General features: G+C 39.6%; 1 protein-coding gene across 7 annotated transcripts in view; it reads right to left on the bottom strand.

Moving 5' to 3' along the window:
- Nucleotides 1–1,068: 1,068 nt before the first annotated feature.
- The window catches only part of CBLB (Cbl proto-oncogene B), a 218,035-nt gene continuing 199,084 nt past the window's right edge, over nucleotides 1,069–20,019 (bottom strand). For 5 of the 7 annotated variants that reach the window (XM_039487025.1, XM_039487047.1, XM_039487033.1 and 2 more), the window contains 5 exons: nucleotides 18,548–18,609; nucleotides 18,308–18,439; nucleotides 16,043–16,183; nucleotides 11,302–11,421; nucleotides 1,069–3,102 (listed from right to left, as the gene is read on the bottom strand). In XM_039487025.1, the coding sequence (XP_039342959.1) occupies nucleotides 2,837–3,102; nucleotides 11,302–11,421; nucleotides 16,043–16,183; nucleotides 18,308–18,439; nucleotides 18,548–18,609 (721 nt within the window). In that variant the 3' untranslated portion in view covers nucleotides 1,069–2,836. The remainder of the gene's footprint in view (nucleotides 3,103–11,301; nucleotides 11,422–16,042; nucleotides 16,184–18,307; nucleotides 18,440–18,547; nucleotides 18,610–20,019) is intronic. The other 2 variants (XM_039487043.1, XM_039487057.1) reach the window with 1 other exon arrangement.

The following is a 20,019-nucleotide window of genomic DNA, read 5'->3' as shown; positions in this document are numbered from 1 at the left end:
CGACAGTCTAGCAAGGCAATTTCACTCAATTTGGCTTTAAAGATATTAACTGAAACAGGTCTGAGGCATCTCATATTCCATTGTGTAAGAGTGCCTGATTCTATGATCTTTAGATGATAAAGCAAATCATAGACTTTAAGGTCAGAAGGGACCATTATGATCATCTAGTCCGACCTCCTACACAACACAGGCCACAGAATCTCACCCACTCACTCCTGTAATAAACCCCTAACCTATATCTGAGCCACTGAAGTCCTCAAATCATGGTTTAAAGACTTCAAGGTGCAGAGAATCCTCCACCAAGTGACCCGTGCCTCACGCTACAGAGGAAGGCAAAAAAACCCAGGGCCTCTGCCAATCTGAATGGAATTTTCAGAGTGTAAAGCCACTACCTATGCTATTACATTATAAAGGTTTTTAAACACATGTCCAAAAAACAAGTCATGCCAAACAGGCTGGGAATGCTATTAAAAAAAATTAGAAAGAGCTTGTGTAGAAATAATTTAAAAATATTTTACATGACTGTTCTTCTTGCTTCTTAATTGAAACATGGTGGTGTCTATTATAAACTCCTGAATAAAATTTAGAAAATGAGAGCATCTGTGCCAGTTTTATCCAATATGACTGGAAATTCAAACACATGGTCTGCAGATGGTTTGCTTCTCCGTGCAATGCATTTTTTTCCCATCGTTGCTATTACTGGCAGTTATGTTAGAGCTATAATTAAGCAATTCTAATAAAATTGCAACATTTACCTTAACAGCATGTATCATTTTGAATTTATATTTGGCTGAAATGCTAGAATGTTATCAATATGATGCAGGAAAGAAACCAATTAAAAGAGCTGAAAACAGCATACTTTGTGCCAAAAAAATAAAGGGGGGGGGGGGTTTACTTAAACAGAGAGCACTGAGTAAAACTTCAGCCAAAAGCTTTTATTATCCCTACCCAAAGAATGAACACTGAAAGGAAGCTGCAAATGCCCTTTTCTAGTACATGAAATCATGTGCTTAGATTGAAATAGAACAGAAACTCATCCCTGTAGCTCAAATACCTCTGATCATCTTGTTTCACTGGACCAAGGCAGATTAATGATGGCCATCATGCCATGCTTTGTGATCCTGAAAAGGAATGATTTCTTTCTTTTAAAAAAATAAGCTGTTAATGAAATGGAAGTCTAGATATATAATGGTAATTTCCACTGGGTTTTCTCAGTGACTTTGAATTCCTTACTTGAGATGTTTGGTTGTCCTTAAATCTTTAAAATAAATCCATTTGTCGCTGAGATCTGATCTTCTAAGTGGTGTAACTTTTACAACTTGCCATGAGTAAGGGAGAAAAACGAAAGATAAAAAGGAAATAAATATATACCACAACCTAAGTTTATCACAACTTGCAAGATCATGTACTGGCCATATTCTAAAATACTGGAACTACTCTACCCTCCACATGGTTCATCTGTTCAACAGTAAGATGAGTGGAAAAAAGAGAATTTCAGTGTTTTCCACAAGAACAGGAAAGCAGCAATATGAGAATTACTGTGGAAAGTCTGGACTCTTAATTGGAGAGTCCAGCAAGAACAAAAAACAAAGGACTTGATTTGGCTTGAATCAACTTGTGCTTTAAATTAAAAAAAAACAAAAAAACAACAGATTGAGGTAACACTGTTCCACCCATGGCAAAGAGATCTAAGATGTTTCCATCTATGCAGGGATAGTGAATTTGAGTATGAAACAGTCTAATGCAATAGTGTGAACAGAAAGATTACTAAAGAGCTTTGTAAAAAGTATTCCTACAGTAGCATTAGGACTTAACAGTGCATCAAAGATTTAAAGTTCCCATGTCAATATGAACTGGTCCCTAAAGCCATGATGAACCAGAGGACAATCACTCAAACAGGAAATTAACTGTCATCCACTTTGCAGAAGACAGGACTGTAATTTACCTGATCATTAACATAGTTCAGCAAGATTCCCCCTTATTCAGTATGCCTAAGGATACATAAGGCATGAACAACAGGTGCCCTTGGTATGTAACTTAAGTACAACATCAACATCTGCATTCACATTTTTAAAAGTTGTCATATGTCACGTTCTTAGGTTCATTACTGCATGTGTGTTTTTTTAAACTGGAAACTACATGGATCAAGACCTTGAAGACTATAGGTAACACAATCCATAATAAAAAGAAAAGCTGCCCAACGTCACTGTCAAAATACCTTTAAAAAGGCAGTTCATAGACAAAAAATAATGCATTATACATTCAGTTTTTCCTCTCTCAATAACAAAGCAATCTCAGAAGAAAACACTCAGTAGTGAAGGCCACATACTTTTTTTTTTTTTTTGCATTTGTTTGATAAGTTGAAATGCAAAAACCATTAAAGCCTCTTATAAAAGGAGAAATGGAAATACAGAGCTTCTGGAAAAAATGATTTAGTTGATGAGGTGGTCAGCATGGAAAATGTGGCAAATGCTACCGCTGAACTGACCACCGTACAAGGGAATCTAAACAGGAACACAGTACAAGTGTCAACTTGCCAACTTGTAAACAAGAAAAAAGCATTTCACAGATTCAAAGTTCAAGGGAAGTAAACTTCTTAAAATAATTTTGTCAGTTCAACCCTGATTTTAAAAGTATGGCTAGCAAAAATACAGAAGCCTCGGCCCATCTATGAGTCTTGATCAGAGCAGCCATCTTCCTCTGATAAACTGCTGGAAACAGACCCTCTTCTAAGGATGACAAGAGAAGAAAACTTCTCTCTCAAATTCTCTCTCTTGCTCTCAGTTCCACACACACACATCCATGGAATTCATCTCCTGCAGGGACTTGCATGCTGCTATAGATTGAGACGTGGGGAGACTGGAGGAGGAAAGCAGGCAAACTCTCTTAAAATACTACGAGCCACATCAACATTATTCTGAGCTATTTCAAGTGCCCTCTTCACTTCTTCAAAAGAAAAGCCCTCTCCCATAAGTTTTGCAATTTTTGCATCCACATTTTCCAAGGAGGTGTCAGAGTTGTATGCTTTTCTGTGATGGATTTCTGGTGCAGTCCTGCGAGGAAGTGGTTTAGGGGGTCTGGCTGGTGCTTGTGAACCATCTGCTTAAAAAAAACCAGAGAGACAATCACTACAAACTGGTTTAAACACGATGTAACAAGGTAGTGCTTGGTAGTTCAGGCCTCAAGTTAAGGGAGAACTCAAAACCAAGTTTTACAAAGTCTATTAAGAGGACTGTTCTAATGAATTCCTTTCTTTAGCTTTGAAATTCTGGTGGAAACTGTATTAGAACATTCGCCAGAAGTGTTCACAACCTAAACAGTGCAGCCTTGTGTTAGTAATGCAGTAAGAATCTGAAAGTGGAAGTGACTAGTCCAGTGGTTCTCAAAATTTTGTACTGGTGACCCCTTTCACATAGCAAGCCTCTGAGTGTGACCCCCCCCCCTTATAAATTAATACTTTTTAATACATTTATCATTATAAATGTAGGAGGCAAAGCGGGGTTTGGGGTGGAGGCTGACAAGCTTGTGACCAGCCACGTAATAACCTCATGACCCGCTGAGGAGCCCCTCCTCCCCCAGTTTGAGAACCCCTGGACTAGCCTATATTTGCATTGTCCAAACTAGGCAAAAAAGTATAAAAACAAACATAAGTGGTAAAAATTAAAACTGAATTTTAATTGTCATTTACTCTGAACAATGAGATTTTATTAATATCACCAACAAGGATTTAGTCACACTTTTATTCAGGAAATTGTACAAATCAGTAAACTATGTAAAAGAAGACTCTCACCAAATAAACCTGAAGAGGAGAAACTAGCACTCATTTGTACATCATGAGCACATATTTCAGTCATTTGTAGTTTATTTCATGCATGTCAAGGGTGCTTGCTACATAGGAAAATCATTATTTCCTCATTCTGTCCCTCAAAAAAATTAATAGTCCAATGAATTTCAGTGGTGAGAAAAAGATCCCTAAATTTTCCTCCCCAAATATCACAGTTCATACATTTCAGATGTTGGCTGGGTATGCTACAGCCTGTCTGTAGTGCTTCATAGGAATGTTAACCTTCACAGTTAACACTGCCACTAAGAATCATGATGTGCTGATGCAAAGAGCTAATAGCCACAGCTTCTAATCTTTTCAGAGTCAAGGGGTTAGGACTTGAGTAAACTTGGGACTTTGCCCAAACCCCTTTATCCTTGCTGAGACTACACTAAGAAGCTTAAATACAAGATGGCATACAGCAAAAATGCTTTGAGTGGGAAGTTTTTTCTTTTTTCTTTTTTTTTTTTTTTTTTTTTTTTAAGGCTTTCAAGCCTTTGAGAAGAATTCTGAAAAGTTCTACTGACAATAAATAGTGTTCCAATATGTAATTAGAGAAAGCTGATGGCAATAACATTTTCCAGTTTATTTATACTGGTGGCAATAGCATTTTTTTTTTTCAAATCTTCCAGATATATCGTGTAATGCAAAGGAGCATAATAATTTCATTATCAAAGTTATACAGCTATTCAATTTTATACAGGGAGAATATCTGGATTGTAATCCCACAGAGCACGTTAATGTCTCCAATGGATCAACCTAGTCATTTATGTAGATCAGGGGTAGGCAACCTATGGCACGTGCCAAAGGCAGCACGTGAGCTGATTTTCAGTAGCACTCACACTGCCCAGGTCCAGACCACCCGTCCGGGGGGCTCTGCATTTTAATTTAATTTTAAATGAAGCTCCTTAAACATTTTAAAAGCCATATTTACTTTACATACGACAATAGTTTAGTTATATATTATAGACTTATAGAAAGAGACCTTCTAAAAACGTTAAAATGTATTCCTGGCACGCGAAACCTTAAATTAGAGTGAATAAATGAAGACTCGGCACACCACTTCTGAAAGGTTGCCGACCCCTGGAGTAGATCTTTTCGAGATGCATTTCCTGACTCAGTTTTAATGCCAACAAGCTTTTCTGAATGTATCAGTATGGGAATTCTATTGTTAAGTCAGACAAGATCCAGGAAATATTTTTCTAGAAAGATGGTGGGGTTAATATAACAAATAGATGAGAGTAATTTTATTCAGATTTCACATTAAAAGACTGGGTTTAATCTTTTGCTGGAAACATTGCTTATTTTCTACACAACATGCTGATTAGAAAAACAGCAGACAAGATTATTTTGTCTTTATAAAGGACACTGAAGATGAAAAGTGCTATGTAAATGCTAATGATAAAAAGACAACACAAGGCAGGTTTGAGCCTACTAGAGAAAGGGGTGTGAAATACTTGTAGGATTAGGTGATTAGCTATATTTCAGGAAATTTAGTTACCAGTAAGAGAGGGGAATAAGTAAAATCAGGAATTTGGACTTATTTTACAAAATTCAATTTACAGTATTATTGAAGAATATGGTCCATAATTAAAATGAAAGTATGTACAATATTAGAAAATTACAAGACAAATAATATAACGTATGTAAATCTGAGGCTAAAAATATGACTATCAAAGCAATTTTAGAAAAATGATTATGAGGAAAAGTACTGGTATCTAAAGAACAAATAATAATTAAATTTGAGAGAGAGAGAGAGAGAGAGAGAGAGAGAATGAATAACTAGTACTGGCATCTCCAATTTGGACCCAAACCTGGAGTTTTTTCCTTGACTAAAAACTTCATGCTGCCTAAATCCTGCTGAAGCAATCGTGTCATTTAGGCAGACCATTTTAAATTCTTTTTGAAGATTTACAACACATGCATTTTCTTCTCACTCCACCAATGTCTCTATAGCACAGGTCCTTTTAAATCTCCAGCCCTCACTCTGTGTAACTCAATTCCCTGTTTTTTTAAAATGCTGACACCTCTCTCAATATCTTCACGTCCATATACAATTTTTGCGGAATATGAGTATCCTGTTAGTATTTTTAAGCTCAGAATCTAAGCTTAAACTGCACTTCCATCAGAGGCATTTAAACAGGCCTTTCTTTCCTGACACACACACACACTGATGCGTCAGCCACCTTGGATTCTTAAAAAAATCTCTAGCTGAATTTTCAGTTAATTGTATATTCGTATATTTCAATTAATTGTTTCAGCCTCTGAGCAGCCAGCCTCAATCACGGACACTTCTGTTTCCATGCTGCCTTCAACCCTTAGGAAACTAGCTAATCCAAAAGCAGATAACGCACGGGGACCAGCTAATTTAATAAACGAGTATGGTTCACTAGCAGAAGGTGAGGGGGAGAAAGTCTGTGGCGGGGAGAAAGAGGCCTCCTAGGCTGCTAAGAGGCAGGGATAAATCAGGACTCTTGCTGCCCAGGTAATGATGCCAAATTGCTTCATTTCCCCCTGCAGTGAGCCACCCCCTCTGTTCCCTTCCTGCTTTTTAAACATGTCCCCATCAGCTGCTGCTACCAGTCTGGGAAGCAGCAGGGATTAGCGGCACCATGCAAGCACGCCTGCTGGTGGGTGAGAGTGAGGAAGCAGGCTTGTCATGTGAGGGTCTCTGTGGAGTGGAGGAAGGCAGACAAGTCTATTTGGGGTAGAGGAAAAAACACCTTCAAGGGTATATTAGAGAGCCAAGGGGATCTCGCATTTTGAGGAGCTCAGGGAGCCCAAGTGACGAACTTCAGTGCCTCACTGCAGGATGCTAAGAACGTGTAAATCTTCCTCAGAGCCCTAAAGCCTGGGGCTTTACAAGGCATCACAGTGCTCATGCAGATGCTTGCAGACAAGATGAGTCTGAACTATATTTAAATCAACCTTTAAGTATGTAACAATAGCAAAAATGCACTGAGCCAGATGAACTTTTCCTTTCTCATTTATAAATAATGTAAAGAGGGCAAAGCATGACTTTACATTTCTATTTATTAGCGGACCCCGGAGCAATGTGGACAATGGCATAACAGTGCATTAAAAAGGCCAGATCATAGGCAGGCTCCGAAAGGCGCACAGCTTTGAACCCATTTTGCACAGAGCATACAAGTGCAATGCTAAGGAGATACAATACATGTATACACAAGGGGACTGATTCTCCTCTACCTTGCACCTTGGGTAGTCATTTACATTTGAGCAAAGTGAGTGCAGAAGTCAGACTGCTCCATTCACTCATACCATTTGTAGCATGTTACACCCACTTTCCACAGGTGTAACTGAGTGCACAAAGGTCCAAGGCAGTGGAAATCGCAGCTGAGCAAGAGAAGAAAAGGTGGTGTGTGTGTGTGTTCGTGTGTGTGTGTTCATTCTAGAATTAGTGATTTCTCCCCTCATTTTTACCTGAACTCCCTCAGAATTTACACCATCACAATGTTTGTGTTATATATAAATCCTATGGAACAATGAAAAAGTGGAAATTGAGAGCCATTTTTTAAATTTTCAGTGCTAAATAAATTGCTGTGTTTGGTACTTAGATACCAAAGTGACAGGTGTCAGACAAAAAAAACATACCATATTTCACCATACGTCACCTACTTTCTTGATATTAAAGAATTCTAAAGGGCTGTCATTCAAAATATACCTGATAGATACATTTGCCTTTACAAGTCAGCAATTAAGCTGAACGTTCTAGTGAAGCAGGTATTATTCCCATTTTATAAATAGACAGTCTGAGGCACAGAGAGGTCAAGTGACAAGGTGTACAGTGAGTCAGTGGAAGTGCTAGGAATAGAATTTGCTCTAATGAGTGGACTACATTCACTTCCTTTCTAACACAGATCCAACAGCAATCTTAAAAGAGGTTTTGAATGAACTACTGCTGGCTATCAGAGATGAATGGTTAAGGAATAACTCAAACACTAAGTTATAGTCTCCACACAAGGTTATCTTTTGGAAACCTGAAGTAAGTTGAATCTGTTCATTCTGAAACTTATTAATTCCATAGGATGGAATTACAACCACTACAAATACAACTTTCCAATTATAGCATAGCATGATTTAACAAACAGTTGTCATTTAATTCAAATTAAATGGAAAACTATTATGTACACAGCATGCTGGATTAGTATATTTATAGCATAGGTTAAAGCATATGGATATTTTAAGAAGATGGTTATGCAAAACATCTAAGTAATGAAGTATTTACTAAGCAATATCAAGAAAACTATTTGAAATCTTAAATAGCAAGCATCTTGCAGTCATTTTGCAAAATTAAAAACTTCTCTACATCAGCTTCCTTTGTGGAGGGCTTTAAAATACACCAGTCCCATGAAAAAAAGCATATCCATTAAAAGATTATGCAGAAATGTAAATTACCGTGTGAAAAGCAAGCAAGTCCTTTTTAAGTGAGCTTTAAAGAAAAGCCTTAGAAATAATATAAAATTCACTATCTTCTATTTTGAATGGATGAAGCAACCATTGTGTTTTTATATTGGCACAGAGGGAAAACGGTATGCCGTGTTGTTGTAGGCACGTCAATTCCAGGATATTAGAGAGAGACAAGGTGGGTGAGGTAATATCTTCTTCAGAAGAGCTCTGCGTAAGCTCAAAAGCTTGTCTCACTAACCAACAGAAGTCTGTCCAATAAAAGGTAATACCTGACCTACCTTGTCTCTCTAATACCTTTAAGATAATTAGCTTGTTTAATATGTATATTAAAACAGCACCTAGAAGCCCTTCAGTCAGAATCTGGGTCTTTCTGCCTAGCAGAATGGGGCAAGAGCCCTGCCCTTAAGATTTTATAAACTAACACACGTGCTATAAAACCCATTTTCAATGCTATTTAAATAGTGAGCACCAGCATTCTGTTAGGGGAATTGTAGTCTTGAAAACGCTATCATTTATTTGAGACATCAAACTGAGGTTCTAAACAGTGGTGATCATTAAAAATCCCCCTGGCACTTTTCATGCTTAATCCTGCCTGTAATTTCAATTGGAAAGTGTTCTTCACTTCCTGATCTATACTGCAGTATACTGGTGTAACATACTGTTAAAGGAACAATGTCAACTTTACTGTTTAAAAATATATATCAATCACACTTTGGCTGGAAAAATCTATCACCTACTGTTGTTGCAAGTAACACCTACAATTGCTAAAACTGACAGACAAAAAAAACAACAACATGTTTTTCAATGTGTTTACTTTGTGCATTTGAGAATAGTTTACATACGTACAATTTCACTGTTTGCCCTCAACAGTTCATCATGGCCCAATCCTAACAGCTACATGCACACAACTCAGTGAAACTACTCACATGATTAGCTCAGGGCCTCTGTTAGCCAGTTTCCCCTGATTGTATGGGCTTTCATTGCAGCAAAAGGAGAGAAAATACATTTGTAAAGAACAGGAAAACTGACTGCAAATAGGCAAAGGACTCAGGGACTAGGGTAATAATGAAACTACTATTACTTTATTTCTTTTTAACTGACTAGGTTTATAGTTGACAGTGACCCTTTAAATAGCTGCTGTGTTGTACTGCAAAGGTGAGTACACTAATTGGTGTATTAAGTGTTTTCTACTATACATAAAAGGATAGACTCATAGGACTAGAAGGGACCTTGAGAGGTCATCTAGTCCAGCCCCCTGCACTCATGGCAGGACTATTATCTAGACCCTCCCTGATGGGTGATTGTCTAACCTGCTCTTAAAAATCTTTAACGATGGAGATTCCATAACCTTCCTCTACGCAATTTATTCCAGTGCTTAACCACCCTGACAGCAAGATTTCCCTAATGTCCAACCTAAACCTCCCTTGCTGCAATTTAAGCCCATTGCTTCTTGTCCTATCCTCAGAAGTTAACGAAAACATTTTTTCATCCTCCTACTTCAACCTTTTATGTACTTGAAAACTTATCACGTTCCCCCTCAGTCTTTTCTTCTCCAAACTAAACAAACCCAGTTTTTTTATTCTTCCCTCTTAGGTCATGTTTTCTAGACCTTTAATCATTTTGTTGTTCTTTTGGACTTTCTTCAACTTGTTCACATCTTTCCTGAAATGTGAAACCCAGAACTGGACACAATACTCCAGTGAAGGCCTAATTAGTGCAGAGTAGAGTGGAAGAATTACTTCTCATGTCTTGCTTGCAACACTCCTGCTAATACATCCCAGAATTATGTTCGCTTTTTTTGAAACAGTGTTATGCTGTTGACTCATATTTAGCTTTTGGTCCACTATGACCCCAGATCCCTTTTCGCAGTATTCCTTCCTAGGCAGTCATTTCCCATTTTGTGTGTGTGCAACTGATTGTTCTTTCCTAAGTGGAGTACTTTGCATTTGCCCTTACTGAATTTCATCCTATTTACTTCAGACCATTTATGCAGTTTGTCCAGATCATTTTGAATTTCAATCCTATCCTCCGAAGTACATGCACTCCCTCCCAGCTTGGTATTGTCCACAAACTTTTAAGTGTATTCTCTATGTCATTATCTAAATCAGTGATGAAGATATTGAACAGAACCTGCGGGAACCCACTTGATATGCCCTTTCAGCTTGACTGTGAACCACTGATGATTACTCTCTGGGAACAGTTTTCCAACCAGTTATACACCCAACTTATAGTAGCTCCTTCATAGTAGCTCCTTATAAACTTTTAGTCTGTCATTGGATCTGTGTGGGGGCAATGGTCCAGCCATGTGAATCCAATTATAGGATTGGATCCATTACAACTAGACTGTGAAACATTTGAGGTTCCTTCTGGATCAGAGATGTTATATACTATGGCCATCTTTTCAATTTGTTACATTATGTTGACTGGGCTGTTACAAACTGGATATGGCATTTTAGTTGCTTTTGGGTTTCCTGTGTATTTTTAAAATGTTTTACGGTGCCCACAGAAGTCACATTGGTAAATATCTGAGAGAACAATATAGAGGTTTAAATTATATTTTGTCCACAGAGCAATATAAGGAGAATAAAATTGGAATCAAGAGGCACAGTGGCCCCTGCATGACTTCTGATCTCTTGTGATCTCCAAAAGAACAGGGAAAATCCCTTATCTTAAAAAAAGAAGAAAAAAGGGATACCAGAATTCACATAAGCATTTAATGTCTATGGCTAGGATTAAAAGGACTCACCTATAAAAGGGGAAACAATTTTTCTTTTAGTCTACCCACCCTACAGATCATAGGATGGACCAGCCACTCTGGGATTTTATGTCCTTTCAGAAGATCCATCTCCACTGTTCCTTTGATGGTTACCTATCTTTTTTTTTTTTTTGTAGGAAGAGAATTGCCAGCTCTTATTGTGAATACCAGCAGACTTTCCTAACAAGCAGGATAGCAATGCAAGAGCACTGGCTGATGTCTGCCAGTTTGTCTGAGCTAAGATTACTTGCTTTCTTAGGCTGGTACTTTGTCTAAGCACAGTTTTTATTCTTACCTGAGATGGATGGAAGCTGATCATAGTCCTGGGATGTTCTATTCGTTTTGACATTTTCCACTGTTAATCTTCGAGCAGGAGGCAAAGGAATTACACTAGTAGCCGGATCAAAAAAGAGATCTATAAAAACAAAAGGATACTTAAAGTTAAAAACGTTTGCAAGGTTCATGCACACGGGGCCAGATTAGAGCTGTATGAACAAGAAGCTTCAGGAGAGAAGGGATGGTGAATGCAAACAGGAGTGTTCCCTTTGACTGACACACACATACACACACACACACACACACAGTGGGGATGTAACTATGTCTAGCGATAACCAGGGGAGGTGGTTAACTTAATATAGTCTCCCTCCCTAACACATATTAAAGAAACTAGTGATAGGAGTAAGCAAGCTTTGTGTCTGTCTTTGCCAATTACTGAAGACAGATTAAAAAGTCGAAGCAGAAGATTAGAAAATTCTCTCTTCTCCATTTTTAGGCCCCTATTGAAGGCAGTACTTCAGCAAGTGCTCAACTTTAAGCAATGCTTAAGAGCTGTCCTGAACAGGTTGCTTTCCTCAACTGAGTCTTCAATCCATTTACCACAGTGGGTGTAGGGATATGTATGTTTTTTTTGTGGTGATCAGGTCCTGGCTGTACACTCACTACATCTGTTGCATGGCTTGGAAATCACCTGAAGGCTTGTACTGTCACCAATCATAATAAGGCTTTGGAAATCAGTGTCTAAAGAAATATTCAGAAAAAGAATGAAATATCAATCCACACAAGCATGTGTCTCCGTGTAGTCAAAAGCACTTATAAGATTAATGAACAATGACAGTACAGATCATATCTAATACGTACATATGGAGAATGTTAAGTGACCATAAAATGTTCTTTCCAGATTTTGTGTGAACATTTATAAGTTACATTAAATTATTATGTTATTTCCAAATATTTTACATATAACCTTGTGAATTGCAGATAACATTCGTTTATCAACGCTACTCAATTTTAGAGTAATTTCTGTCCCTGCAATTCACAAGCATGAACCTTTGATTCTTGTAACTTGCAAAGTCATCCATATGCAGTGGCTTATTTGACAAGATGGATGGTGAATTGAACTGTGTCAAGAAAAGTACAGAGTACTAGCACATTATTCAACACTCAGATCTTGACAGATAGCAGAAAATGTCAGAAAGTGTCTCCTGGGTTCATCTAATTACTCTCAGGTACTTGTACTGTAACACATTTACTTGAAGCTTTTAGTTGAGGGGTATTTTTCAAATGAGCTTGCCATTTCAGAAGAGAAGTTAAAAGACAAACACTTTGTGCATTGTTATGCTTTGTTATTTTTTGCTGTGTGTTAATGAAATATGGCAGATTTACTATATGTGATTGATACAACTCCTTGCAATAGTGTGATGTGAACTGAAAAATGTAAACTTGATTTCTAAATGTTTCAGATAATTATCCCCCCCCCTTTTTTGCTGAGCAAAAGGAATACAGCATTTAAACAGAAAACGTGCAACAAAACTATTTGTAGCATTAACAGTAGGTAGCGATGTTAGAAGTATTGAAAATACTATTTTACCTGATGGTTTGGTTGACCCTGTAAACAACATTTTTGCTAATGCATGTCTACACCTCTAGAGCCATGCCTCTTTCAATGTGGTATTTCTTGGAGACACATTTAAATATCCAAATACATACATGACTTTTGGACTGACCTTTACAGTGATAGTTCTTGCCCCAGACAGCTCACAGGGTATGTCTTCACTACCCGCCATATCGGCAGGCAGCAATCGATTTCTCGGGGATCGTTATATCGCGTCTCATCTAGACGCGATATATCGATCCCCGAACGCGCTCCTGTCGACTCCGGAACTCCACCAACCCGAACGGCGGTAGCGGAGTCGACATGGGGAGCCGCGGACATCGATCCCGCGCCGTGAGGACGGTAGGTAATTTGATATAAGATACTTCGACTTCAGCTACGTTATTCACGTAGCTGAAGTTGCGTATCTTATATCGATTTTCCCCCGTAGTGTAGACCTGCCCACAGTCTGTCTTTTTGTTCTGTGTTTGTACAGCGCATAGCACAACAGGGTCCTAGTCCATGCCTGGGGCCCCTAGGCACTACTGCAAGACAAATAAATGACAACGCAATAATCATCAATGCCAAGATTTTCAAAAACGTGTTCTCTTAGGCTCCTAATTCAATATTTAGGCACCTAAATTGACATTGGGTACAACAGGCGCTGTTGTGAGCTCAACCCTTTTGAAAAAATCAGGTCAGTTTAAGTGCCTGGATTTAGAAGTTTAATTCTGCTACCTATGTTTGAAAACGTTGGCTCACTAACTACTGTCTCTGGGAGACAAACACCACTACAGAAGATCATTCCAAAAACAACTGAACATTTCAAAACCCAGTTCAGGTTGCTAAGTGACAACATCCTTTACATATGACAACAGTAACAAAACCTGAGCCAGCGGTACCTCAACTCACCCGCCTTTGGAGATTCATGTCCTAGGAATGCCTCCCCCATTGGCACAGGGGAAGGGGAATCTGGATGGTGCCAAGTTCAAAGCCTGCAGAGGGTGGGAGGCACAAAAATCTCCACGTGACCAGCACGTGTCGGAAGAAGGATCATGTGCCCCATTTGAAATCCCACTGCCAGGAGCAGCACTAGTGCATGTGTGAGGTGGCTCTGCCTTCTTCCCTGTGTGAACATGTGCATGCTGGGGGCAAAGACATGCGCGTGGTAGTGCTGCCACCATGTTGACTCCCAGCACAGCAAGAGGGTGGGTGGGAGAGGGGGTGCGTGCGCACGTGTGTGAGAGAGACCGCGTGAGTGGAGAAAGGGAAGTGAGTTCACACAAGGATCTGCTGTTCCTCTGGGAGCTGGAGAGCACCAGGTCCTTTGGCCTGGCTGAAAACTTCACTGCCTCCCCCGCCCCACACAGGAGGTGCACACCCCACAGTTTGAAAACTAATGACCTAAGCACTTAAATGTAAGGAATGAATAGTTAAGGACATAATAAACCTTACACTGTCCACATAATGAACAAGTTATTGTAAAGGAATACACATTTAACACAACACAACCACCTCAACTCTGAACCATGGATTCTTATTGTGTATTCTATTTTATCATCTTGATTTCGGAATTTAACTATTTTCTTTTAAGTGATGTAGTTAAGTGGGAACTATCCAAATTTAAGGTGTCAAATTATGGTAGAATTTTTCAGTAAAGTATTTCTATAATTGCTCTTCCTGGAGAATAATGTTGTGTCTGTAATGTAATTTAAAAGGAAAAGTACATAAGACTGTTGATTTATGGTAAAAATTATGCACTTACATCGACATGCAGTGGAGGCAGATCAATGTGTATTATTAATGTGGACACAACATGTTTCTTTTTCAAACAGATTTTTCACTGCGTTTATATTTGGGGATTACCGGTAAAAGAACAGTATTCTGAATCAGAGCTAAGGGCGTGGGGTTGTGTTAAAAATAAAATAAAGTTTAACTAATTATCTATCTTGGCAGGATGGCGGATATGGGGTCCAAGATTACCTCTTAATCTGTGAGCCTATTAGACAAGAGAGGGACAACCAAAAACCTCTCTAACAGGTAAGCAAACCATCTTTCGGGATCATTTCTGCCACCCACTAGCGTCACTGCTAATTTGTCTGGAGCCTTAGCCAGCTTGCTCTCAATCTAACAACCAATGTCATCCATGCTCTGGGAAAGCAAAGACTACACACCAGCAGGGTGTGATGAAAACAAGACAGAACTGCCTGTCAGCTGCATACTGCTCACACCACTGCCCAAAATGCCTTACTGTGTCCCTCAGGAGCTTCACATACCTGCTGAAAGAAGAGACGTGACAATACAGAGCCTTGCAGTTCACCACAAAATAGAATCCTTAGGATAGGTAGATAATTGGCCAAAAAATCCTCTGAAACCTCCCAAAGAAGAAAGAAGGGAACCCCTCAACAGCTATAGTATGTATCCCAGCCCACAAGTCCGTCCACAATCATTTTGGGACTAATCTATATCAGAGGCAGCAAACAGAACCAACTTAATCAGCATGGAGCCCCAACCACTGTACATTGACAGGAGGAAACCAATCAAGACAGTAGCACAGTTTCTGTGCCATATGCAGGCTGAAATCTGGACTGAAAGAAATAGACAATGATTTGGGGATATGAATTTCATGAACAAAAATGGGATGAACTGCAGTTCCCTGCAATCAGGGAGGTTTACAATTTATATAGTTTAGAAGTAAGATTTGACAGTGACAGTTCTATCAAATATAAGTTGTTGTTCTTTGCCCTTCTTTTCTGGTGTAGTCCCCAGTCAAAAAGACGACTAAATTGTACACTATATAGTCCTATAGAAACTAATACTCTGTGGTGATAGGACAAATGATGCACACTGGCACCACAGAACTCAATGAAAAACTTGGCACTTCAAAATAACTATTCCTATCAGAAAAATGTTATTTACCAAAATGTCTTGTCTAGTATGAAAATATTGATTTTATCTATTACATGGGGAAAAGAAAAGTAGAGACTATTTTATATTCTCTGAGAGGTTTCATCTCTATAGTTTTAAAAACTAACCTCTCCAGTTTTTAGACAGTTAGCTATGGGCAAAGGTACTTCTAACAGGCAATGACAACTTTATCAGCTCATATAAGCTTCTGTTGTAAATGAAAATACATTAAAAACTTGGTTTGCTTGCCAACTGTTACCCGAAGGAGGAAGGAACAGTTCATGTCCTGAAGAGGGTCTGCTTCCTGAGCCCAGAGGTTTGGAATTCTCAGTGAGGCTGTGCCGAGCAGGAGGTGGAGGTGGAGGAAGTGATGGTGGGGAGTTGTCAAATGCATCTTCGCCTGCATTTAAAGAGCAAAACTTCATTAAGAATAGTACAGAGGGAAGCTTAAAATTGATTTTCCATGGCTGCTAACAAAGGCTCTTACTCCTAAGGTTTTCCAGAAGTTCAGTGACTCCAATAATGAAATTGTAAGACTGGCTCAACTGAATGCTTTAAAACATGCTGTGAATGACCTTTTAGTATACTCAGTTTTTTTTTTTTAAAGGTTTACTCTAGGTTATAAAATAATCAGCGTGTTGGTGGCCAGTCTGCAGATGTTGCACCCAAGTGAAATAAAAGAGCACACTGAAAATTACTGAGGGATGATAGCTATGTTACCAGTAACTCAGTGAACTAAAATAAATAAATAAAATGTGCTGACCATGCTGGATTTGATGTATACTGTTTGTCACCTTACACAGGGATAAGCAGATCTGGCCTAAGAGGCCAAGAAGTGCAGTCCTGGGGATTCGTGGGAGACCTCACCCTCTACATTATGTGAGAGGAGCAGGCAGGTGCAAGTTCAGGGCTATTAAAGGGTGCAATTCCCACTCCTCCCACTTGTGCTGCTCTCTGCACTCTCTGTTACCGCACTATGAAATTGGAGTGTGAGCTAAGACACCTTATAATGCATAGTGGGTTAGCATACTGAAATCAAAGAGTGAAAGCAATCAGACAAAAAAAAAATGGGTGGCATGCATAGTGGAGCAACACTTCACAACTGAGCTCTGGGCAGGCTATATAACAGAGGTGGGCAAACTACAGCTTGCGGGCCACATCCGGCCCATGGGACCATTCTGTCCAGCCCCTGAGCTCCTGGCCCAGGAGGCTCGCCCCTGGACCCTCCCCCGCTGTCCTCCCTCCCCCACAGCCTCAGCTCACTGCGCCGTAGGCTGCGAGGGCTGAGAGCTCCTGGGGTAATGCAGCTGTAGAAAGTCTGGCCTGACCCAGTGCTCTGTGCTGCGCGGAGCGTGGCTGGCTCCAGCCAGCCACCAGTGCTCCAGGCAGCGCAGTAAGGGGGTAGGCAGGGAAGGGGGGGTTGGATAGAGGGCAGGGGAGTTCAGGGGGTACTCAGAGACCAGGGGTGTGGATAGGGGTGGGGGCAGATAGGGATCGGGGGGGCAGTCAGGAAGGAGAGGGGGGTTAGATGGGGTGGCGGCAGGCAGTTAGGGGCAGGAGGTTCAGGGACAGACAGCAGGGGGCGATGGATGGGACAGGAGTCCTGGGGGAGGGGGGGCATCAGGGGACGAGAAGCGGGGGCAGTCAGATAGGGGGTGGGGGCCGGGCCATGCCTGGCTGTTTGGGGAGGCACAGCCCTCCATACAATTTCTGAAACCCAATGCGGCCCTCAGACCAAAAAAGTTTGCCTGCACCTGCTATAGAAGATGGCAGAGGGAAAGCATAAGACCCCCAGCATGGCTGAGAGGGTGGCTTGGTTGGTGTCTGATGAACTGGAGAAGTTAAGAGGTTCTAGGAGAGGGAACTGGGGACTAGGATTAGGAATGGCAATGTTTGATGATTCTGGGCACTGATCGTACTCTGTCTTAGACCTTAATCTCTTGATGTAAAGGAAACAAACTTCAGATTTATTATCTCCAGTGGTGCTATTAGTCACTCCCTTTTATATGATAAAATGAAAACTCAAATTCGCACATAAAAAGTCAGCCCCTTCCCCAAATTTAGAGAACTTGAAATTTGACTAATTCCAATATTAAGTGACTAAAATCTGATTTTTAGAGTAAAAGGTTTCTCTATTGTTTACCATCAGAAGATGAATTTAAACTGCCGTTGCATCCGTTTCTGGCACGACACTAAATCCTGACACAGCCATGGTAAACTTTCCCTTTTTGCAGTAAACAGGTGTAGCACCTTCTATGATGGGATCAGTCTTCACCAACTGACTAATGTTGGGATTCGGATGTTAATGTGTAAAGGTGAAAGAGCTCAGTGCCTGGACTGAGACAGGCACTGACTGCAGATCGCTGCATAATTACACTTGTTTTCTTCAAATAATCTAGCCCACATCATTTGAAACTCTTAATAAACCTATGAATTTATTATATTTTGTTTTGCAGTAAGCTTGGTATTTGGTTGATTTTAACTATGTTAACCATTAAAGATTTAACAGCAAAAGGTCTGCTACCTAAAGGGGGCACCAGAAGATCATAATCGGAGGGTGTCCTGTTGAGCAAAGAGCTGTGTTTTGGGTTGTCTCTGGTAGGAGGCCGTGCAGGTGGTAAAGATACTGGAGCAGTGGATGCATCAAAGGCATCTCCTGAATAACAAAGAAACAACAAGAAGTGAATGCTTTCTTATGGCACCTCTAATTGTGTCAGACTGGTTGGCTTCTTCTAGAGTTACAAACAAATAAATAAAAACACACCTAACTCCGGGGTTTTGGATTTCTTCATCTCTGAAGCAGCACACTGACCATTCTCGCACACCCTTAAAGAATAGATCAAAGGAAGAAATCAACCAACCACCTGAGTTTTCATCCCACAAATCACAAAATGAATGCTATAGCACTACATAGATTACATCAAAACAAACGGAGGAATGCAAGTTATAACAACTTTTTAAGCACTCATATAGTGTTTTTCACTTTCAAAGCATATTACACAGTAACAGATTAATCCTTACAACAGCCTTCTGCGAAATTACACTATTCTGCTGATGGTGAAACTGAGGCACGGAAATTAAGTAATTTACGCAAGCCTCCATTGCAAAATAGTGGAAGAGCTGGGATTAGACTTTAGGAATTCCTGGCTCTCAACCCAAAGCTCAGTCTACTAGAATACGCTACTTCTCCATATTGTAAAGTTACATATGTAAATTCATCCTTATTTTATTACTGAAATCAAACAGTAAATACACTGGAAATAAAACCCTTTAAACAAGAACAAACCCATGGAAATAGTGCATGTCCGTAATATTCCTAGTCAAACACTTAAAATAAAAGAATTAACTCTGCCCAAAACAATTTAGCGAGTCTCCATTAGATCCACTGTTGTCAAAAAAGTGGTGTATTGCTTTGTCTTTTATATTCAGTTTTATCCTTTCTTCCAAAGGGAAACAAATTGTTCTGTAAAAAGAAGCCTAAGTGTCAAATTGGTTGCTAAAACTTCCCAGAAGTAGCAATCCTGGTGATTCAGGCAGTAAAGTAAAAAGCTATGGAAAATCCTGGCATAAAAATACAAATTATCCTTAGTGGATAATATGATAACTCTGCTAAAAGGCTCAGGATACTAACAGGAAACTAAAATAACCCAATAGTGAATTATGTGCTACTTGAACAAGTGTTAAAAACCAACTGGGGAATGGAGGCACCTCAACTCTATGACAAGAACTGCAAAGTTTGTATAGGTAGGAATGGTCAAAATAAGCTTCTTCAGTTAGGGGAAGGCTATAGGTCACATTACATACACCATTCTCACAAATCATTGACCCTTTCAAGCTAGAGAGATCAAGAGTTTCACCATTAGCAGATCTAGAGTTTCACCATATGCTGGCCATATGGAAGGGATGGATGAATAAAGCATGTGCAATTATTTAAAGCATATAAACAGGAAAAAGGAAATGGAATTGTGTGTGGTCCCAGGAGCTATAAATAGGAATAATGAAATGAAAATAAAGAATAATTATTTTCCTGACTATCTGAAGAAAAACCTTCCTATTGGTAAGACCTATTATATTGTAGAACAGTCTTCCAACAGAAGTGGAGAAAGAAACATCGCTTGAGTCCCTTGAAGCTAGACTGATTAAGTCACTTGAAAATATACTGTACAGAATAATCCACCCTTGGCTCCTTATCAAGGAGGAAAGACGACTTTCCACTGACAACGAAGTGCCCTAACA

This window comes from Mauremys reevesii, linkage group 1 (assembly GCF_016161935.1).
Source record: "Mauremys reevesii isolate NIE-2019 linkage group 1, ASM1616193v1, whole genome shotgun sequence".
NCBI classification, from domain to species: domain Eukaryota; kingdom Metazoa; phylum Chordata; order Testudines; family Geoemydidae; genus Mauremys; species Mauremys reevesii.
Note: the sequence above shows the minus strand (reverse complement) of the source record. Positions and strands in the feature narration are given on the sequence as shown.